Consider the following 23,199-nt stretch of genomic DNA (forward strand, 5'->3'; position numbering starts at 1 on the left):
TGTCGCCATATTGTTGCTGCTATCTCCCTTCCCGGTGCGCGCGGCTCCGCTGCATAATTGATGACTCTCAGCAGATTGTTAGGGAGCGTCGCTAAATGCCTTCGGTTACAACAACCGCCAGAGACCGCAGCAGCGTAAGCAAAAAGACCCCTAAAATAAGCTATGTAGTCAACCAAGACGTTAGACGTGGTTGTTGGTTAAAAATCCTAACGTTTTTATCTAGGTTGATAGGAATGATACATCGCGTTCAATATATTTGATACTCACCCTGGACAGACAGCCTGATAAGGGATCGGCCTGCAAGGTGCATCTGACGCTAAACCTTTCTGCTTAGTTTGAGTTGTTAGAGCTGGAAGCACGTTGGACCTCCAGCGATGTCTTCTAGGATGATCCCTTAACTCACACTATGGCAAGGGCGACCTCAAATTAATCTAGTAACATTTGGTAGTGGGCTTATCTTAAATAAAGGCTATTTTACCAAGGCCGTCATCAGCCCAACCATAGCATATTAACCCTAAACGTGCACGTTTGGTTTAGGTCTTTCAAATGAACACAGTTAAACATTTTACAAGCCATTTAAACTTAAGACATAAAAATGACATGTGTTGATAATTCCGTTAGGAATTAATGCAAACCAATGCAAGCGACAAATATACTCAAAGACCAATGGCCACTCATTTGAAGATTTTTAACTAACGCCGTGTTATATGACACATGTCAATCAATAGTCCATCAAGGAATGTTATAGGCTTCATATGTATAAGTGTTGGCCAAACCATGCATTATTCTTTATTCTCAGTCAAAGTTAGTCGTGTTTGAAGTCAGGTTAGTGAGGTCCGATTGAACAGTATACTCAAACATATCGCGGTGATATTCTGCAATCGTCGATTTATGCCACGTGATCGTGGTGATTTGTTTCTTTCTTGTAAAATTCCTGATAAAGTTGATTGCAGTTTTTAAATTAAGCTTACTCACTAGTTTGTCAGACCAGTAGTTATGGAAAATGAACTATTGTTAGTAATTGGTTACAGAATTGGCACAGAATCCTAAAACTAGGCCTGATGTTGCTATGCACTAAACATAACCATATTATATATATATATATATATATATATATATATATATATCTGTGCATCTATAGTGAACCTTATGAAGAAAGAAAATGTCAAGGAACTAGAAGAAGAGAGAAAAAGAAATACAAAAAAATATATGAAAAGAGATAGATTGTAAAATGATTCCAAATCTCCTCCATGATGTGGATTAATAAGTGTTAACTGGTCAGTTATAAACATGTTAATAACTGATCGGAGAGACGTCTCTCCCCAACGAGAGACGGGGTTCATAGATAGGTGCTATGAGCCCCAACACGTCTCTCGTTGTTCAGCAAGCTCTCCTGAAACGGCCTGTGAATCTTTTCATGCGTTGATAATTTAAACAAGTAATAAAAGAAGAAATTATTAAGTTTCAAATCTACATGTATTTTTTTTTTTTTTGGGAAGCATTGTGCAAAACATAGCCTCTAAGCCTCGACCACCTTACCGTCGGCGTTGACCAGGAAGCCTTCTGCCACCACCACACACGTCTTCCAACCCATCCATGGTGAAGGAGAGTGGATCCAGGCAGATCATCAGTATTGGGGGGCGTATCCCTGACTATGGATTATTTCACAAATCCAACGTCCTGATGCTTACATTCACATTTACATTCAGGGCATTTAGCAGCGCTTTTTATCCAAAGCAAACAATAAGTACATTTGTCAGAAGAAGAGAAACAACAATATATCGCCGTCGGTACAGTAAGGATGTTCATAGAACCAAGTGCCAAGCACTACGATCGCAAGGTTAACCCATTTCCGTATACAACAAAGGGAGCATTGTGTAGCATCTTGTCCTAGCTAAGTACTATTCTTAAGTGCATGGATGTGTACAACATACAATAAGTGCGTCAGAGGGGATGCTCAAATGAAAAGCAGGGAGGAAACGATGTCCAAGTGAAAGCACCTATTATCTTTGGGGTCAGGGTCAGGGTTGAGGGCTGCTGGGTTAGGCTGTTTGCCCCCCCCCAAACCCCTGGCCTGCACCCCCACTGAGCTCCTGTCCCCCGGTCCCCAGGATGGGCCCCAGGATCACCACACAAAATAATAAGACTAATATCTCTGCATGCCTCCATTCCTGATCCCTGCGTTGGTTTATTTATTTATTACATGGGGAATACTGTATCGATGATATGTTAATATATATGATGTCATATGTTAATGAAATGTTAATCTCACTTGTTTTGACATGGTAGTGAAAACACGTAGCTAATTTTAGCCGGCCACAGATGGTGACGGCATGAGAGGTTTTGGTAGCCCTGTGGCACGCAGTGTTCTTCTTCCTGTTCTCCTCCACCAGGACATGTTCTCCTCCACCATATCACCAGTAAGAGCTCAGAGGGGTGTCTCACAGAAGTCCTCTCATATCCCTGCTAGGGGTTCCTATAGGATGGGGAAGAGGCAGCCTATTTTAAAACCACCTGGATGTTCTTCAAGATAAACAATGTACGGCTCTTATAGTTCAACTGAAGGGAATCCTCACAGAAATCCACCCAGCTCCTTACAGGAAAACATGGGTTCTCTGCCCAACCAGGAGACCCTTGTTCTAGTGAGTCTCTGAAGCACATACATCAAATGAATAGATGTAGGACCACTGCATCACGTGAACATCATATTATTGTTGTTAACGGTCATATGAATTGTTAAGCTATGTCTCTACCTGGTGGGATGACTTTGAACTGCAACCATTACGCACATTTACCAGGGGAGAGATTGAATCTATACACCAGAATGATTATACAAATTACATATATTAAAAAGGTTCCTTATCAAACTATTAAAATGGCGTGGCCAGGATTTCTCCATAGCGTCTGTGTTGTCTAAGGAGATCCTCTGAGTTCTGATGCAGATATGCAGACGTCTAGAAGGCTCTCAGGCAGAGACATGACGAGGTGGGAAGTCATATTGTATGACGTTAGAACAGGGATGGGGAACTGGCGGCCCGCGGGCCGCATGCGGCCCGCAGCCCGCGGGCATGTGGCCCGCGGCCCGCATGCCCACTCAGCCTGCACATAAAAAAAAAAAAAAAAAAAAAAAAAAAAAAAAAAAAAAATTATAATAATAATAATAATAATTGATCGAGTTACAGAAAACTCGTTCAAGAAAGATGAGAAGAATTCATAGAATTCAAAGGCAAACCCATGCGTCTAGTTTGCTTAGAAGCGATATCAGTCACTAAAGATATCCACTTAAGTCGCCACTACAACTACTACAACTGCTTGTTGGGTTTGAGTTCATTGAGTTGTTGCACTTAATGTTGGGCCACGGTTTTTCAGTTTTTTGACTTCATTGAATGATGATGTATGTGAGCCCTTTGCACTGATAAAAATACTGACCATTCATGTGGCTGTTTGAGCATGGAAAACATGAAATTAATGTATGTTGGTTCAATTAACATACCGTACATAGGTTATGATTCTGGACGATTTTTTAGGTAGTGGCCATCGCCAAAATGCACCAGAACACAGGAAATCATCTACCAAATTCAAAATTATGTAGCTTCTCTCAGCTCACGTATAGTTGAAGTGTGAAGTCATGTGGCCCTCCGATGGTTATGATAAAAAATGTGGCCCTCTTTATCATGAAAGTTGCCCATCCCTGGAGTAGCTTCATCATCACTGCCAGCTGACATCAAACGCCTTGCTAGAGAAAAACAGTTCCAGCCATCACATTAGGTGCGTCTAGAAATGCAGCAAACATGAGGCTTAGTAACACAGCAGTTATAGACTTTTTTTGTCTTTTTTTTCATCTTTAGTTATGTGTTCATAATGGTACGGCCCTCTGAGGACTTTGGAAAAATTGAAATGGCCCTTGATGTGAAAAAGGTTCCCCACCCCTGCGTTAGAAGGTGGGGATAGCGTCCAATGACGCAACACTATCCTACCATCAGAAAACTGTTGAGTGTGTCCTTTATGGTGGCCACTCATGGTCCATAGAAATACCTGGATAAGACGGAAAAAAAATTAATCATGTTAAAATGTGCAAGTGTTAGTTGATGTACATTTGGTTTGTTTCTGGTCCAATGTCTTTCATAAACTGGATGGATTTCTGTGGTTCGACACAATATCGCCGACGATACAGTAGTCTGACTGTTAGTTGCACTAGTGCTCTGATATGCGATATAAATCCCAATGCGGAAGCTGAATAATAACCCTGAATAGACAGTAGTCTGGTCACAGGCCGGAAGTTCGCCTCCTGACAACGTCCCTCCCCGAGCAGATCGGAAGTTTCTGAAAGCGTCGCCCCCTTATCAGGCCGGAAGTGTCCCGCCTGACAGCGTCGCTCTCTGAGCCAACCGGATGTTCCACCCCTGACAGCCTCTCCCCCTCAGCAGAGCATCAACATGGAGCTGCTTATGAACTTTCTTACCTTGTTCTTTAAGGTGTTGACGTTGCCCCTCCAACTGATCGAAGCAGTTGGTCTCTACGAATGGTACAAAGGCTTCTTCGCGTTGCTCATGTCCAAAATTAGCGTTTCGTACAATGCAAAAATGGACGACAAAAAGAGGGACCTGTTCAGCAACCTTCCGGACTTCAAGAAGCCCTCCGAGCCGCTAACCGTCCTGGAGATAGGCTGCGGGACCGGGACCAACTTCAAATACTACCCACCTGGCTGCAAAGTCATCTGCACCGATCCCAACAGACACTTCAAGAAATACCTGGAGAAGGGTATGAGCGAGAACACCCACCTGTCTTTCGAGAGGTTCTTGGTGGCGGCCGGGGAGGACATGGGGTCGATTGAGGACGAGACTGTTGACGCCGTTGTGGCCACCCTGGTGCTGTGCTCTGTGCGGGACATGACCCGCACCATTCAGGAGGCCCACCGCATGCTCAGGCCCGTGAGTAGACCACCTGTTGCGCATGGACCCAGATATTTATTCTGGGTCCAGCCCAGGACTAAACTAGGCCTAGCCCTGTCTTTGAAATATCTTATCTATTTGGGGTAATCCCATATTTGCAACCAAAACAATGAAGACTGTCTAATAAAATGAAGAGGCCAAAGTACTTTAACAATGAACACATCAATGTTTCAGTGTGTCTGAATGTAATGCAAACGTACCCAGCTACATTAGAGCATGAGCCTGCCTTCACCAGCCAGGAGGATGCATGTGGGGTCCTAACTGGGGGTGTGTTGGCAGGGGGGAGCCCTCTTCTTCATGGAGCACGTGGTCGCAGAGCGCTCCTCCTGGACCTACTTCTTCCAGCACATTCTCCAGCCCATGTGGTACTACTTTGGCGATGGCTGTGAGCTGACCCGGTCGACCTGGAACGACCTGGAGGCCGCTGGGTTCTCCGAGCTCAAACTGAAGCGCATCGAGGCTCCCCTCAACTTCCTGATCAAGCCACACATCGTGGGCTACGCCGTCAAGTAGATTTAGCCTGATATCCAAGTCACAACACTGAGAGAATGACCAACCGTTCCACTTAAAGGTGTAGTGTGTAGGGTTTTGTGGCATCTAGTGGTGAGTTTGCAGATTGCAGCCAACTGAATCCCCCTCCCTTTCCAGCGCCAAAGCTAAGGTGGCCTGTGAGGAGCCAAAAATGATGAAATTGTCCATGACCGCATCGAGTTGCCAAGTGAAGATGTTCCTTGACAGATGTATAATTTGGATTGTGTTACCTTCTCCGTTAAGCTATAGCTCATAGCATAGATAACACACCAAGTAAAACAGTTTTGAATGTTTGAACCATCTTCTACCGACTCTGTTCCGATAGATGCCACTTAACTCTACATACTTTAATTAATTTGTGCACCTTTAATGTTTATCAACACAAATCACAATCCGCTGCACTTCGGTGGGAGACAGAATTGAAATTCCATGCACAAGTTCATTCAATTAGTTTACTTAATCAGTTTACTTTATCAAAATGCATCTAGTGTGGCCAGTGCTTATGGCGTTTGGTGTAATCTAGGTATAGAAATATCTACCAAACCGCTGATATAGTTAGAATACAAGAGCCTACAGTGTTACAGCTTTGAGTTTAAGGACATGTGTTTTTTGTGAGATCAGAGATTACCTTAGAATGTTTACCAATTTATACACCCGCTTCATTGTTTTAATGGTTTTATTTTCAAATGTAAGATCTAGTGAGTGAGTAGCGGCAGATTTAACCACGAGGGCTAGGGACTGTCCATCTGTTACACAAGTACACACAGATCGAAGACCTTTGACCTTGATGAACTCAATAAACCTACATTGTTAATGTGTAATAAAACAGTGTGGATCACAAACCTTTCCTACCGCCTGGTTTTGTTGCAGAGTGGGTTAGCTTTGATCTCTTACTCTAACCCAATTTTAACCCTACCCTAACCCTACTCTTACCTTACACTAAACCTACCCAACTCTAACAATGTACAACAGCACTTTTCTTATGGAAATATTTACACAAACAAACATACTGTTGTCTGCCAAGTGTGCCATCTAGTTTCCCTTTAATAGACACATTTGTTTTTAGATTTAATTATTCTATAGGTCACCCATAATTTAACCTCGGTTCAGCAAAGAAACGGCCAGTGAAGCATGGCGGTGCATTTCTACCTCGATGGCTGAACAACAGCTGTAGCTCTGACCCACTTATTCATCTATCCTTAGACTAATGTGACCCACTCATGCCACATTACTGAAAAGAGACTTTATCAATGAAGGGCTGGTTGATTGACTGTCTGGTGGAATATCATCTGTAGCCCAACAGCGCCCTCTGGGGGACAGGCCTCGGAACATACACGAGCCGCGTCGCTCTCGCTTAGACAAACTAATCTTTTGATCTTCTGAGATCTCAGCGTCTTCCGTCTGAAGGTTCGTCGGGGTAATGGAGGTTTTTATGAAACTATGCAAAATCCTTTGTTTAATGCTCACGTTGCCGCTGTGGATACTGGAGCAGCTGGGCTTGTACGGTTTATACAAACGGGTGTTTCCTTTCCTCGCCTACAACATAACATTTTCATACAATGACAAAATGCACAAAGTGAAGCGAAACCTTTTCCGTAACATCCACAACTTCGCCAATAAGGACCACACTCTACGACTGCTGGAGATCGGCTGTGGGAGCGGGGCAAACTTCCCCTTCTATCCGGGGGGCTGCACCGTGACCTGCACCGACCCCAACCCGCACTTTGAGCGGTACTTGAGGAGGAGCATGGAGGCGAACACGCACCTGACATACGAGGCGTTCTTAGTCATGGCCGGTGAGGACATGACTGGGGTCGCCGACCAGAGCATGGACGTGGTGGTCTGCACGCTGGTCCTCTGCTCGGTCCGGGACGTCCGACGGGTCCTGGAGGAGACGCAACGCATCCTCAGACCGGCAAGTACGGGGTTATGAGGTCACGCCCCTTCTGGTCTTGTTTCTTGTCGTTAAGATCATGTGAACGACTTGGATCCGTTCCCTGAACCGGGTTAATCTGTTACGGCTCCCTGTAAGGATCATAGATTAGTACATCGTTTTTAATGTATGGTTTATGGATGCATACATTTGATGATTACAGGGCGGGGCCTTCTACTTCATGGAGCACGTGGCCTCGGCCCGCGGGTCGTGGACCTTCTTCTTCCAGTACGCACTGCAGCCGGCCTGGTACTACCTGGGGGACGGCTGCGTGACCACCAGGGAGACGTGGAAGGACCTGGAGGCCGCCGGCTTCTCCTCGCTCCACCTCTCACACGTGGAGGCCCCGCAGGTCACCTACACCATCAGGCCGCACGTCCTGGGCTGGGCCGTCAAGTGAGGACGGGTGGGTCAGGACCTTAACCTACTGGTTACGGTTACAGATTGAGGAGCCACACCCGGCCTATTTGACAGAAAATATATTTTATTTGCTTACAGGATCGGAAAGTCATCGTTTGCTTTTTTAACCTCACTGGAACAAAACACAAAAGGAAACAAAATAAATATTACCTGGACAGTTGTGCTTTTCCCTGATTGTCTAAGTAACAGCCAAATTAAATCAACACAGATCGATCCTCTGGTCTAATGCCCTTTATGTTCTTCTGCACAAAAGAAAGAATGACAGTTGTAACATTTATTACCAAGGGAATGGGGTCGGTTGGTAAGGTTGGTACAGTCACGTTATGTGAACAAAAAATCCTCGGGATGCTGTAACAAGTGGAAAAGAGCCATTGCTTTTGCAAGAAAAAAAATAATACGCAATATTGTGGGAAGCAAAAGAGACAATTAGAAAGTGTCAGTAATAAAAATCACAATTTAACATTTGCTTTACTCAGAATATACACAAGTAGAAATGACTTAGCATAGCAAATATGTTAGCTCGATAAAAACAGCAGGTTAAAACAGTCCATTTCATTTTTTTATATCGTAATGCAAAACTTGTATCACTATCAATAAAAAAGAAAAAACGGAATATCGAGATATAAAATAAGCCGGTTTTCCCAGATAAGCACATGATATCTGACGGGAGCGGCCATCCTAGTCCCGCGCCGGGAACGTTTCGGAACGCTATCCCGGAACGCTATCCTGTCTTCACACAATACAGGTCCTTTAATGTTTTCAGTTCCTCGATCAGAGTCTTGTTCTGGTTCTCCAGAACCGCCACGCGGTTTTCCAGACATTTCACGTATTCCTTTTTCTTGCGCCGGCATTCCCGTGCAGCCTCTCTGGAAAGATGAGCGGAGAAAGAGTTTAAGGTCCGGGTTGGATCAAAGTTCGTGAATAATAAGAAATATGCCAAAATAACGCTTGGAAACTGGGCCGACTGCTTATCAACCCTGGCATGTTTAAACTTGTTTAATGAGAAATATGCCAAACTCATGCATGGGACTCATTTATAATGAGTCCCATGCTTACTGTTGGTAACCTGATACAAGTCAATCCCTGTATGTAATGTTATCCATGGTTATACAGCAGGGTAGACATGCAAATACTGTCCAAAACCATCGTCTGCTGTCGGAACCCATGAGAAATCTCTGTAGGCCATACGACGTCATACACTCTACGCTACCAACAGGCAGTGGGGGGAAAAAAAAGTACAGAAAAAGTAGATTTTTCGGGTAACGAGTACTTTTCACGTTCCTTCTTCAAGTCTGTAATTTTACTCTTACTCGAGTAAATACTTGATTTAGAATTCTACTCTTTACTCAATTTCAAATTCCATTGTGACTTCATTAAAATGAGTATTTTGATAAAGTCATTATCTGCGTTGACTGTAATACAAGCGTCCACGTTAGCGACGCGCCCTCCCTAGGTTGCAACGTTGTCGCGATTCCACAGACGAGGAGACGAGTCGACCGTTACGTTGGGACTGAGGACTAGGATTGCATGGATGCAGACACGCAGGAAGAGATTTTCGCCAGGGGGTGCGGGGTTACGGTCCACGTCGAGTTTATATAATTCTAAAGATACTATGTTACACAGGCTCTGTATTCTGCAGACCACTCAGGAACTTGTTTGTCATTGTTGTGTCTGGCTGTGTGAGTGAGCCTGCATGCTATGCGTAGGCTGGATCGCAATCACGTCAAGACAAATCTGATCGGCCAATCAGCTAACCGAGCCTTCCTCGTTTGTGTTTAATTGGTTGTGTTCCTACAAAGCTCTTGCCTTTTGTCACATGCACAGAGCACCATATCGTGATATAAAATTACTCATATCGTGATATAAGATTTTGTCCATATCGTCCAGCCCTACTGCCAACCGGTTCACTCTACACTACCAACCGGTTCACTCTGCTACCAACCGGTTCACTCTGCTACCAACCGGTTCACTCTGCTACCAACCGGTTCACTCGGCTTCCAGGCAGTTCACACGGCTTCTAACCAGTTACCTCGGCTACCAATCCCCTCAAACCTACTTGCGGGTTTGTAGGTAAATCCCTACTTCTTAATATGTAATTAACCCGTACCAAGGCCCACTAAACAAAGTCCCACCTGTTTTTTGCGAGCCGTATCTCCCTCTTCATGGTGGGGTCGTCGCTCTTGGTGTGGGACGACATGCTGACCGGGGAGCTCATCACCACCGTCTGGCCCAGGGAGCTCTGGGCGGGGGTGTGGATCTGGTACGTCTGCATCTCTCCTCCGGCGCCTGCAGGAGGAGACAGGTCGTGACTTCTTACCGCTGACCACGGCTGGTTTGTCTCTCCTAACGAGCTCCGATCCAAATCAACGGATCACGCTTTAACTTCATTCAGAGTTACTACTGCGACATGCCAACGGGAACCCTAGCAACTACCGGCTACTTCATGACAACGACAGAATCCAATCTTTCTATATTTCCCCCGTAAAAAAAGGTTATTTGGAACAGAATCATGCACATGCCGAAGAGATGTTGGAACGCTTGGGTTTCTGCTTACAATACAACATGTCTTGCACACCTTGTACGACCACCTGGTTGCTAGGCACCAGTATCTGTTGGCCATCGGAGGTCTGGGCGTACTGCAGGATGGTGGTCCCCTGCTGTGCCGAGGCCGCCGTGGTCATGGTGAGCGCCTGCAGGCCCTGGAGACCGTCGGAGCCGGGGTTCGCCAGCTGGATCGTGCCGTTGGCGGCGATGGTTACTGGAGGAGACGAGCAGAACCGAACAGAGTCAGAACGCTGGGCCGTGGACACCTGAGACCTCGAAGCCCCTCCCTGAAAGGGCCCAATCCTACGTTAGCAACCGTAACTAGGTGGGGGGGGGTACAAGGCGGTGTAGACCCAGCCCAAGGGCAACACTGACTCCTCCGGCGTGCTCGAGGTGAATGCACAATATCCCGCCGTGCTTCAAACTAATGGGAAGCAGGATCATTTAGTTTTTGCTAGCAATGGGCGGAAAGATGTTAGATAATGAACGTAATGATAATGAAATAATAGAGTCATAACTAAAACACAGCTTCAAACTAATGACTATATTGAATGTCCCTGCTGTGCCGGAACATTGTTGTCCCTCATGTTGATTATCAAACTTTGGGCCAAACGTTGGTAAATAGTTTAAATACGCCACATTACTACCCCAGGACGCTGTTCCACATATTGTGTGTTCATAAAGCCCATGGTTTACGTTTACATTCAGCAGACGATTTTATCCAAAGCCACTTACAATAAGTACATTTTCCAGCAGCAAGAGAAACAACAAATGGCTGTCGGTACGGTAAGGATGTTCATGAGCTTCACGTACTGTACTGTCCGGAGCTGGTCTGGTAGATGGGCGTGGACGAGGGCATGATGCCCGTCACCGTGGTGGAGGTCTCCTTCCCCACCTCCTCCCCTGACAGGTCATTCAGGATCTTCCTGTAAGATGGCCGCCGGGCCAGGACCTCGCGAGTCCTCTGGCCTGCAGTCTCGCTGTCGTCCGAGTCCGAGTCGTCAGAGTCAGAGCCCTGCACCGGATAACAGCATTGAAAAGTGTGCATGAAGATAAGAGGTTTGAACAGAGACGTTTCCCCCCAGAAGGCCGACTAGACCGACTCTCTGTCACCCCTGCTGGATTATTGGCGCCACTGCACGGTCATGCAAAAAATAAGCAACTTTTCATTATTAACCTGTTTGTTTATTATAAAACATATAGATCCCCAAAGCACCCCCATAGAAGTTACATTCAGTCATTATTATCATTGGACAAATATTGTGGAAAATACCAACACATAAATAATGTTCTGGTATATCAGATTAAAACTATCTGAGACTGTAGGAGGATCAGCTCATAAAGGGCCTAAAGCTGAAGGTAGGAAGCGTGAAGAGAGACAAACACAAAATGTGGCAATAATAGAAATGACCCTACTTATTGGATTGTCCGTAAGCAACAGTATTATGAAACCCATTGCTACAAATGACACACGGAAAACTGCATTTGCTCACTAGTGCCAGAAAAAGGCGTGTCTATGAGTAAAAAGGTCAATGTGTGCTCCCAAGTCTTTCCCTGTAATGTAAGGGTATCATCGTAAGGGACCTTTTCAGTTGGAATGCACCCAAGCCCCAATGGACACAGGGGTCAGTCGAGGACCTCTCTGCAACGTGCACGTCAGCACCATGCATGTCAACACCAACATAGTGACCCTCACACAGGTGTGAGCAGCGCTGGAGGGACCCCAAGGGCACCACAGAAGGAGGGGGTCTCACCTGTGCATTCTGGGCCTGGGGAGACTGGATGACGGAGGACTGGGCCGACTGGATCACACCCTGAACCTGGAACTGCCCTCCCGGTAGCTGCACCACCGTCACAGGGGTGTTACCCAGGGACATCTGGAGAAAAACCAACAGCAACCGTTGACGCTCTTTGCTTTAAGTACGCGATTTAAAATGGTAAACCAACACGAAAAGGGGTTCAAACTTTTAACAGACGTGTGGCCATTTCATACCCCGGTTATAAAACAAAAACAAATATACAGGCACCTACAAGATGTGCTCACGGTTTAGCTCCTAATAAAACAGCCCTAGACACGTTAACCGCTCATGTTGACATCAGACCCTGGGACCAGAGTATGTGTATGAACTCGTCCCAGGCTGAAGGCCTCTCTAAAGGAAGGCCAAACGATATCAAACCATGGTTGCTTGTATTTCAAGTGTTTGTCAAAAGCATTGTTCCCAAACATTTCAGAGCCATATCTTTAACGTTGTTTAAGATGGATAATCACAGAGGGACCAGTATATAGATTAATAATAAATGTCGACCGGTCAATTTACAGGGATAGTTAAACTAAAAACGTTTAAGTTATGCACGATAGGGCTCAACAGATGATATCATTTACATTTTGAAACCCATCATGAACACAACGTTTCACGTCAGCCATGAGGTAGATTCAATTAGATGACTTTGCAGTACATCATAACTGTGAAGGATGTTATCATTTGATCAATTCATTATTCAACAATACTGTTGAACTGAAACATGAAAATAAGCATTCAAGTACTGCATTTTTATGAACTGGCCCGCCAATTAGGACATGGTCTCTCTGCAAATATAACTAATATGTTGTGACACCATCAAGGCCTTGACGGTTTACCTGCTGGGCTATCTGGGAGATCTGCGAGGCTGTGAGGGTCGTTGGGACCGTCATGGTCAGCGATTCCGTCCCGTTGCTGGCCTGCTCCTCCATGGTCACTAGAGAAAGTAAAGCAGTATTAACGCATCAGAAGGAGCGTGAATCGGGACGCAGCCCTATAGGCAGACGGGCTGCGCTCCGTTAGTTGATATTTGCCCTAAACATTCAGGTTATTATCACACAAAGTGGACAGAAGTGGGGATGTTTATCTCATCGGACACGGTTCTACCAACTATCCACATCGCTGTCTAAACAAACTTCCCCGAACCTAAAGGCCCACATGATGTTGGGGGAAAATACAGATGTGTTCCCTGATGGCAACACACAAATATAGATAGTCTGAGGAAACTAGTTTCCACCCCGCGTCCCTGAAGCTAACGCTGCTAGCTGCGGCGGGAGGCTAGCATCGAGGCTGACGTCACGGCGGGAAAAATAACATTTTATTTTATCTAAAGAAGTATTTTCCTCTCTGCGCTTCCCCGATGTCTACCCGGGGACGGACGGGAGGCTCCCGTATCTCGGTGAGCAAACATGTAGCCGTGTCACTGGCACGACAGAGCCCGCGTCGACAGACGTCAGCGGCTCGGCAGCCATTAGAGGCGAACCTCCGCTTTAACCTCCCGACGAGTAGAAACGACGAAGCTGACGCCGCCATGAGCGTCCGCCGCCCCGCGGAACACTGCCACCGCCCCACTGTTACCTGTCCGATGCCGACGCGACGGGTCTTGTGGACGGGCGGGATGTAGACGCCGACAATCTGTTCATTCACTTTAAATGTTTGGGGTGGAAACGGTGCGGAAAATGAGTAAAGAGCGCGCACATGGTAGTACGCAGGGGGTTAGCTTTAAGATGTAGCAACCAGCATTATGCTAACGGGAAGGGGCGGGCCTTTCCAGCGAGCCGCGTGACGTAGCGCTCCTCTCCGGGCCCGCCCATTGGTGGGATCTGGAGTCACAAAACTCCGTTGCCCAGACCAGAACGGTGCCACAGTCCATACTGTCACCAGAGCGATGCCACAGTCCATACATACTGTCACCAGAGCGATGCCACAGTCCATACATACTGTCACCAGGCCGCTGCTGGACATTTCATGACTAAGGTATCACTGCTGCCTGTGTAGTGATCGTAATTGGTGGTTATTAGTCATGTTCTCTGCAGTTCCGCTTGGGTTATTGGACAATTCATTTAGACATGCCTTTTTGCCACCATTGTATTCAAGACGGTAGACTAAGGGGAAACATATTGTTAATTTCCATAGTGTGATGAAGCTGCAATCATCAAAATAATGAAAAGTGACAAGAGCTTTTTAACCATTTCTTTTTCTTTTATTAATATCCAAAACACCTCCCAAGCATCAAACCGTTGTCAGTAAATTGCCCGTCAATAGAGCAGTCTGGACTTTAATTTATATACAGCATATCAAGGGTGCATACACAAAATATTCATAAGACAACTCATGAGATAATATATAGTCTTTTAGACATCGTTAGTTAGCCATATAGTCATGTTGTTAACCATATGATCATTACAAAAATGTATAAGCATTGTGTATTTTTGACAGGTTGTGCGAGTTCTGCGACTGAACTGCACTGTAACCGATTGCATAGTGTGTAAGAAGACCCCTCATGGAGAAGACCAGAGAGACCGGGGAAGCCCTTAAGACTCCAGTGAAGCAGGCAGAGAGCCGGTGATGGACACTGTGGTGTCCAAAACCCTTCTTTATACTCAGTGGGTTTGCGACGTCAGCCATATTGGAAGTTCTTTAACAAACATCAGCAATAGTAACAGATTATATTCACAGATTGCACCAAACGACCATTCGGTCCTTCCCTGCCTTGTCAGAGTTTTAGTTCCTGAATACAACTTGTATATATGTGTTTTATTTTTTAAACAAAACCAAAATCTCCTTCCTGTGCTCTGCTTGGCCAGCTAGTCATGCAGACATTGCATGGAGGGCTTTGCATGTAAACTGAAAGCAGTTGGAACAGGATGCATTTCATTCCCTAAATGTGTCTTAAATCACGTCAAAGCTTTTCTTTAAAGTAAGACATGGGACCCTAAAGTAGGGCCCATTACACCAGGTACCCTGGGAGGACTCTTAACTCTTAACTTAAGTAAGTGCACAGTGTTCTTTAAGGGGCGCTATCTCATGTGGGATTGTTCAAATAAATTGCAATGCTTCCCATCAAACAAATTATTTTTGTGATTTGTGAGTGAATGAAGTTGAAACTTGAGTCTTGATCTACTTACTCATATTGATGAATGATTCAATACGTTTAAAATGAAGAAAATAATACACCCATTACCGTGTTGACAGCAGAGGTTAGACACATCAACACGTAAAGTAGTTCACAGGAATGGAGCTAATTATTCCAAGTACAAGGAAAACCAAATAGAATACAAATTAATTACGTGAAACATACAAATCATTTGTATGTTGTTCCTGATGTAACAAAGCCATATGCAGCACACACACACACACACACACACACACATCTCACACACACATGCGTGCACACACGCATACAGCTGTACAACACAAGTCGAATACATTAAATAACATAATTCCCCTATTATTTCTGCAAAAGACTACCTGTAATTGTCAGCCAAAACAGATTTCTGATTTCAGTGGCTCAGATTTTAAAATTGCATATATAAAGTATCTAATTCCAGTGATTTGATACAGAAAAAAAAATATAAAACACAAGTGAGTCATTACAGTCATATTTTGTCAAAGAAAATAACAAAACAGGTGAACAAGGACAAATGAGACACTGATGAATTCTAAACTAAAGTACCCTTGGTTGGAGCTTTCAAACCAAAATGAGAGCTTGGAGGATCTTGGTACCTTAGTGTGTTCGACCTCCTCAGGAGATCAAAATGAGAGCTATGAGGGTCTTGGTACTTAAGGGTGTTCTACAGCCTCGGGAGATGTGGAGAACACCTAGTTCAGCCGTACCAAAGCGGTCACACATTTGGAAATATCTGAGAGAAAACAGTCAAGTTGTTTTCCCATCACTCTCATCCACGATATGATCTGAATCCTAAAGTCTGCAGAAGAAGACCATGGCACTAAAGACATTGGGGCCCTTGGTAAACTTTCTTGGTTCCCAAACGGGTCCTCAGAGTGGTATTCCTGAACGTTGGTAATAATAATGCCTTTTTTCTAATAATAAAATAGATTCTTCTTTTTAGAAAGTGCAATGGCATAGTCATATATGTTTATTTTGTACTAATAGTGCTTTAACGTGGTCTGCTAATAGTCAGTGTAACTCGTTAGATCCGTATTTACAACGCCATTCCGCTCCCTCGTCGCACAGCTTAGTAAGTCGTCAAGAAACCATCGTTGAGGAGGATTAATTTGGTTTTTATACATTTATACAGATAAAAAAAACATTACTATACAGCGAAACACAATTTTTCTAAAATACAGGAAGGCCTTTGTGGGTTCGATATACAAGTCGACCTCTCCAGTTCTACCTCAGTACCGTAGAGTTTCAGGGTTCAGGGATCTGCTAATGCGTGAGGAGGCAGGATGTAAATCAAAATGGTGGACTGGTGGATGGATATTTGGCTATTAGAAGTAGGGACAACGTACGTTCTTTTTTTTATGATTATAATTATAAATAGTTGAGTTGCTAGATCGGAATGGCACATGGTCAAAAGGTGGTTCATTTGGATTAGGGGATTTTTCTTAAATTCTAAGGAAGAAATCCTGTTTTCAGAGGCTCAGGGTGAACTTCTGGAGTGCAAAGATTGGCGGCCGCATCGCGTTAAAGTCTAAAAGGTTCTCGATTCCCTCCTCGACCTCACCTTCTCCGGGTAGATTGTCGTCAGAAGAATGATTGACCTCCACATCACCCAATCAGAGGAGGACAACCTTCCTGTTGAGTTTCTGAGAGCAAATAAAAGCATCGCACACATTTCCCTCCAGCAGAATCGTAGCACGTTCTGTATTGAATGGCTCTGCCCCTTGGTGCACCCCCATCTGAGCACGGACCAGCTCCCCAACTCCCTCTGAGATACGCAGGGACCCCCCCCAGACAGCAGGGGCTCCGGTATGGAGCCTCTCTCCTCCCACCATGCTGTGGTTCTCTACCCTCTGAAACTGACCGTTCTCCCCCTGCTCCCGGGTCCAGCCCCCGGACCCCTTCACATGTTGTAGGCCACGTAGATGGGGTCCAGCTGGTCGGCCAGGAACGAGTCCCGCAGGTGCATGCGCTGCTTCTCCCCGCGGGAGTTGATGGGGATGACCCCCGGGTCCACGATGACCACCACGCCCACGATGAGGTGGTGCTCCTCCAGCACCACGTTGGTGATGAGGGGCACCAGGTCCAGGGCGTCCTGCTCCGAGCCGCCCAGCTCCGCCACCACCACCAGCAGGTTGGTCCAGGTGAACACCGCGCTGGGGGGGGGGGGGGGGGAAAGGGCCGGTCAGGGCGCAGGAACCAGCATGGCTAGTTCTAACTAGCAGGCTGCTAGGCTAAGCTTAGCACGGCAGCCTGACTGCTATGCTAAGCGTAGCAGCCTAACTGCTATGCTAGGCTTAGCATAGCACCCTCACTGCTATGTTGATCTTAGCATAGCACCCTAACTGCTATGCTAAGCTTAGTGTAGAACTCTAACTGCTATGCTAAAATTTGCATAGCTTAGCTTAGCAGCATAACTGCTATGCAGAGCTTAGCCCCACAGTCTGATCAGAACTTGGCCATCGAGTATGTTTGACCGACTGACGCCATGCTGCGCTCTAGCTCAGCTAGCCCAGCCAGAGGCCCCAGGGAGGGGAAGGACAGGGGACCACCCACCTCTCGGCGATGCTGCGGTGGGCCCGGGACACCGAGGTCTCCATGTCGGTGGGGTGGTACCGCAGACCCCTCAGCTCCAGGGTCTCGTCCAGGGAGCCCACCACGAAGAGGGCGTCATGGCGATCTGCACAGAGAGACGGGCCCGGTTAACGAGGCCCTGGTTTCACCGCGGCCGCTCATCGACCAATCACACGGAGGCAGACCAGGAAAGGCCCCATGTCAGGAAGATGATCATCAAACTCCTACTGAGCCTCCGAACAGCCTCCGCCCCCCCTACCCCCCCGCTGGGGTCCAGTATCTCCCCCCCCCCGCTCCCCAAATGTCGAGGCATCTCTCCCCCCCATACTCCAGCATCTCTCCCCCAGTACCCCCGCTGGCCTCCACTAGCTACCCCCCTGTACTCACGCATCTCCCCCCCTCCTCCCCTAACTTCCAGCACACCCCCCCCCCCACCGTACCCCCAGCGGCGTCCAGCAGCTCGGTCCTCTTGACGAAGCCCAGGTACCCTGTCCGCGCCCACAGCGTGGTGGGGTCCCCGAAGCTGAGCTTGGTGTTGAAGTGGTCCGCCTGCAGGCTCTCCTCGCCGTAGATGGTGAAGTAGCCGCTGGCGTTGTGCGGGCTGTTGATCCAGATCTGAACACACCACAGATAACACAACATCAGCGCCACAGCTGGTGGTCTCCATGCTCTATGGTCACGTGACTCCTGTAAAGCGATGCCAGTACTGAAGAACAATTGTTGACAGGGGGGGCAAAAATTTAGTGTTGGCAAAACCGGTTGTCATTTTTTATTTTGAGGTGGCAGGGGGCGTCGTCGCAGATAAATGTAACTAATAAAGTAACTTGTAATCTAACTTAGTTACTTTTAAAATCTAGTAATCAGTAAAGTACTTAAGTTACTATTTTAAGGAGTAACTAGTAATCAGTAATCTGATTACTTTTTCAAGGTAACTGTGGCAACACTGCTCCTGTGTCACATGGTGTTTAGTATCAGGGTTCCCTGGGATGGCTCACCTCGCCCAGATGGGAGTCCCCGAGTGGCCCTCTGGTCTCTGGGTTCACGATGATCACCCGGACGCCCGGTAAGATCTGCAGACGGAAAACGGGGGCATTCAGAGAGGCATGGAGGGAACATCTCAGACCACCTGCACACAAGAAGAGGTCCTCCTGTACACCCAGAGGGACCATGTTGTGGTGGAGCTCACCTTGCCGGACTCCATGAGCGGGAGACTCTGTGGTGCTCCTCGCTCCACCAGCCTCACCCTGCGTCACATGACACATTAAGTATCATTAAAACGGGACCCATTCAACATCATTAATACACACCCGGGATCACATGACACATTAAGAAGCATTAAAACTGGACCCATTCAACATCATTAATACACACCTTGAGTCACATGACTCACTAAATATCCTCAGTAGACACCCTGGGTCACGTGACACACTAAATATCCTCAGTAGACACCCTGGGTCACATGACACACTTAATATCCTCAGTAGATACCTTGGGTCACATGACACACTAAATATCACCAGTAAACACCCTGGGTCACATGACACAATAAATATAATCAGTAGAAACCCTGGGTCACATGACACACTAAATATCATCAGTAGACACCCTGGGTCACATGACACACTAAATATCATCAGTAGACACCCTGGGTCACATGACACACTAAATATCACCAGTAGACACCCTGGGTCACACGACACACTAAATATCATCAGTAGACACCCTGGGTCACATGACACACTAAATATCATCAGTAGACACCCTGGGTCACATGACACACTAAATATCATCAGTACACACACCCTGCACTACGGGCACATGACACACTACTGTGTCATATATAATATGAACCCGGGAGCTCTAACACGAGGGTCCTCTGTCCGGGTCTCACCTGTCGTGGCGCAGGGACTTCAGGTCCACGTAAACCGTGGAGGGGTCCGGGCCGGTGGTCCCCTGTGGAGCACAGAGCAGCACCGTCAACCTTCAGAGCCTAACGACGGACGGGGGGAGCGGGGCACTAACACGGCCAGGGCGAGGGGTTCGATTCCCGCCAGGTTCAGCCATGCTCAACATGGATGCACTCAGAGCACTTTGAGACGCTTTGAAGACACCTGTGCTTCAAATGACACTCCCCTTTACGTCGACACCTACGTAGCAGTGATGCTACGGGACAACAGCGATGCTAGCTCAGTAGCATGCAACAGGACGTAGCCCCGATGCTAGCTCAGTGGGATGCTACGTCCTGTAGCGTCACTCTGAGCTAGCATCACTTCTCCGCAGGTGTCTGTAGCCTGTACTCGTATTGGATACCTCAGCAGCACCAGCCCTAACCCGGGTTGTATCGGTCACGTGATCTGTTGTGGGGCGAGGTCCAGGGGTCCGTACCTGCATGCAGACGGCCAGGTTGACCCGGGAGCCGAAGGCGGTGCTGACGGCGCGCGGGGAGAGGCCCAGGTCCTTGAAGAGCTTGGAGAAGGAGTGGGTCAGCACCAAGCGGGGCCGCTCCTCGGCCACCACCACGCAGCTCCGCACGCACGACAGGTTCACCCCCCGGGCCTGGACGCAACAAGAGACACCACACCGTTAGACTGAAAACACCCGGATCAGCATTCTCATGTGTGAACGTCGCACTGCTCCAGCTCCTCAGAATGGGGGGCTTTGATACGTGCACACATGAGTGTTTTCCCAACGTCGTGCACCTAATCTGTGTTTCAGTGTGTATGCACAGTCATGCCTTCCAGCCATCTCCTACACCTGTTTGTGCATGTGCTTCCATGATAACGGTCAGTGCGTGTCCATGGTGTTACGGCCTGTGTGTGTGTACGGTCTGTGTGCGTCCATGAGTACGCTCTGTGAGTGTCCGTGATTACAGTGTGTGTCCACGCGTACATTCTGTGTGCCTTACATGGTGTAAGGTCTGTTTGCGTCCATGTGTGCGTTCTGTGTGCGTACAGTCTGTGTGCGTCCATGATTACGCTCTGTGTGTGTCCACGTGTGCGTAAAGTCTGTGTGCGTTCTTGCGTACAGTCTGTGTGTGTCCTTGTGTACGGTCCGTTGGTGTCCGTTGTGTGCGGTCTGTGTGTGAACAGTCTGTGTGCGTCATGGGGACCGTTCTGTGTTATCATGTGCGTCCCACCGCCGTCTCTCCCCGGAACGCGTGCGGGCCTCAACCCGTACCTTGAGGAGCTCCGTCTGCGTTCCCAGGCCCTTGGTGCAGAGCTCCATGACGGAGTAGGAGCAGAAGGTGTCCCGGATGCGGTACTGGCTCAGGGTGCTGAGCCACAGCGACAGGCAGGTCTCCAGCTCGAAGGGCGGGATCAGGATGGACTGGTGGCCTGAGTACACACTGAGGCAGGGGGGGGGGGGGGGGGGGGGTGAGCTGGCGGTATCAGAGGGGGGTGTAGGTAGATGTGGGGGTTGCGGAGTTCACCTGGACTCTGCATAGCCTCCCCCGTTACCCCCACACCCCTATCACGGTCTTATTGTATGTTGTCGTCCTGGCACTTAAAAATAGTACTTAACATTGTGTAGCGTCTTATCCTAGCTATCTGTGTTGTAAACAGGGAATGGGTTACCTAGCGGTTGTGGGTGCTTGGCACTTGGTTCTATGAACATCCTTAGTGCATAGACAGAGATATAATGTTTCCTTTTCTTCCGACCAATGTACCTATTGTAAGTCGCTCTGGATAAAAGCGACTGCTAAATGCCCTGAATGGTAATGGGGTGGTGTGGTCGGGGAGGCGTGGAGGAGCCGTACCTGGCCAGGCACCACAGGACGAAGCCCAGACCGCAGTAGGGGTCCAGGCAGATGGCGATCTGGCGGGAGGAGTAGAGCTCACACTGCAGCTTGATGGAGCGGCACAGGGCGCTGACGGCCACGTGGGAGATCTGCAAGGACGGGAACATCAGGGCTCATGATAACGTCTCCATGATAATATCACTGATTATACAACAGTGGCTCCGAGCGAGTGATTTGATTGGACAAGAGACATTCCACGAGCTCTGCGGAAGCGCTGATACGAGCGTCCGACGTCACTCGGACTGTTCACCAAACTGTAAACCAACTGTCAAAATCCCCCCGCGCTCCAGCTGCAACCAACTTACTTCAACTGACATAAACTGTTGGGTGTTTTGTTTATATGTTGCTTGGCAACAGTCCGCTCGGTGGGAATCTATTTTTGTTGGCGGAAGCAATTTCATTCGTTTATTATATGATTAAATAAACAAATAAATCACAATCTATTGTCAATTATTATCGTCAACAGTAAACTGTTGTATAAAAGCAATATCACACTCGAGGTCGCAATGTGGTAGCTCTATATCAGCGCTGCTGTGATTGCTTCCGGCTCCGAATCACAGCAGCGCTGAAATAGAGCGACAACGTTGCTTAATTATATCATATACTGGAGATCTGGAGATCTATGCAGGGGGATCAGGGTTCATAACATCTCCATGATAATAATCACTGATTAGATCATCCTGGAGATCTGTCAGAACAAGCGCGTCAGACTACACACCATCTCGGTAATAATACCACCAATGATATCATATTCTGTGCTTCACTAGGTCATTAGATAAGCCTTTGTACAGATGATCCTAGCACCTGGAGATCGCTCCCTTCCTCTCCAACTCAAACATCTTCTGTCACGTTTCGGTAAGACTTTGTATCTCCACTGCAGACTAGAACTCTGGTGCTGCGGCCGGGTCAACCCCCCTGACCCCTTCATTGTGTAGGTTCCTTTATTGAGAACCTTTCAACGTGTCCCCTCTCCCCCAATCAGGGAGGCCCCTCCCGCCATGGCTGGCTCAGCCCCGGCCGGGCCGTTAAGTCTCCACGAGGGTCACTCCCCTCTCTGTTGTTGTGTTAATGTCGGGCCTTCAGCCCTTACCCAGCCCCCTCTACAGGGGCACGTTGAGAAGGGTCCGACCGGGGCAGGCTCCATCGCACGCTGCTCAGACTGCACGGAGCAGGACCAGACATATCGGTATCGTTGGCTGATGCATACATTCCCTCACTCTCCACCTCAAGCTAGGTGTGTGGTGAGCGTTCTGGCGCCGATTGGCTGCCGTGCGTCAACCAAGTAGGTGCTACACATTGGTGGTGGTTAGTGAGGTCCCCCCTTCACTGTATAGCTGTGTAGCGCTTTTGGTACCTTGAAAAGCACTATATAAATGTAAAAAAATATTATTATTATTATATTTACCAAAGATTTCTTAACTAGGAGAGTCCCATTGAGATAGAGAATCTCCTTTTCAAGGGAGGTCTTGCCCAAACAAGTCGCAGCATGAATAAAGCACTTGCATAACGACCGAAAACAC

At 47.4% G+C, this 23,199-nt stretch overlaps 4 protein-coding genes across 5 annotated transcripts in view; 2 read left to right on the top strand and 2 right to left on the bottom strand.

The window, feature by feature from the left end:
• Positions 1-4,376: 4,376 nt before the first annotated feature.
• LOC130402542 (N6-adenosine-methyltransferase TMT1A-like) lies at positions 4,377-6,325 on the top strand. Its single transcript, XM_056606748.1, has 2 exons — positions 4,377-4,931; positions 5,232-6,325. Exons 1-2 carry the CDS (start codon positions 4,437-4,439, stop codon positions 5,463-5,465), a joined length of 729 nt encoding a protein of 242 aa, XP_056462723.1. The 5' UTR covers positions 4,377-4,436; the 3' UTR covers positions 5,466-6,325.
• A 120-nt stretch (positions 6,326-6,445) lies between these two features.
• Positions 6,446-8,733, top strand: LOC130402541 (N6-adenosine-methyltransferase TMT1A-like). Its single transcript, XM_056606747.1, has 2 exons — positions 6,446-7,398; positions 7,580-8,733. The coding sequence occupies exons 1-2, from the start codon at positions 6,904-6,906 to the stop codon at positions 7,814-7,816; spliced, it is 732 nt and encodes a 243-aa protein (XP_056462722.1). The 5' UTR covers positions 6,446-6,903; the 3' UTR covers positions 7,817-8,733.
• Positions 7,771-13,935, bottom strand: atf1 (activating transcription factor 1). Of its 2 annotated transcripts, none has more exons than XM_056606745.1 (7): positions 13,758-13,935; positions 13,019-13,116; positions 12,135-12,257; positions 11,194-11,395; positions 10,391-10,594; positions 9,969-10,122; positions 7,771-8,702 (listed from the first exon to the last, which is right to left on the bottom strand). In XM_056606745.1, exons 2-7 carry the CDS (start codon positions 13,109-13,111, stop codon positions 8,558-8,560), a joined length of 921 nt encoding a protein of 306 aa, XP_056462720.1. In that variant the 5' UTR covers positions 13,112-13,116; positions 13,758-13,935; the 3' UTR covers positions 7,771-8,557. The 2 variants fall into 2 exon arrangements, with proteins under 2 accessions (XP_056462720.1, XP_056462721.1); XM_056606746.1 differs by having other exon boundaries at positions 7,779-8,702; positions 10,412-10,594; positions 13,758-13,934.
• A 196-nt stretch (positions 13,936-14,131) lies between these two features.
• dip2bb (disco-interacting protein 2 homolog Bb) overlaps positions 14,132-23,199 on the bottom strand; it is a 22,044-nt gene continuing 12,976 nt past the window's right edge. The window contains exons 21-29 of the mRNA XM_056606435.1: positions 21,638-21,768; positions 21,058-21,226; positions 20,266-20,436; positions 19,772-19,833; positions 19,067-19,124; positions 18,876-18,950; positions 18,321-18,495; positions 17,863-17,986; positions 14,132-17,462 (exon numbers count right to left, since the gene is read on the bottom strand). Coding sequence (XP_056462410.1) covers positions 17,210-17,462; positions 17,863-17,986; positions 18,321-18,495; positions 18,876-18,950; positions 19,067-19,124; positions 19,772-19,833; positions 20,266-20,436; positions 21,058-21,226; positions 21,638-21,768 — 1,218 coding nt within the window. The 3' untranslated portion in view covers positions 14,132-17,209. The remainder of the gene's footprint in view (positions 17,463-17,862; positions 17,987-18,320; positions 18,496-18,875; positions 18,951-19,066; positions 19,125-19,771; positions 19,834-20,265; positions 20,437-21,057; positions 21,227-21,637; positions 21,769-23,199) is intronic.

Source organism: Gadus chalcogrammus, chromosome 13 (assembly GCF_026213295.1).
Source record: "Gadus chalcogrammus isolate NIFS_2021 chromosome 13, NIFS_Gcha_1.0, whole genome shotgun sequence".
In the NCBI taxonomy this organism is placed as follows: domain Eukaryota; kingdom Metazoa; phylum Chordata; class Actinopteri; order Gadiformes; family Gadidae; genus Gadus; species Gadus chalcogrammus.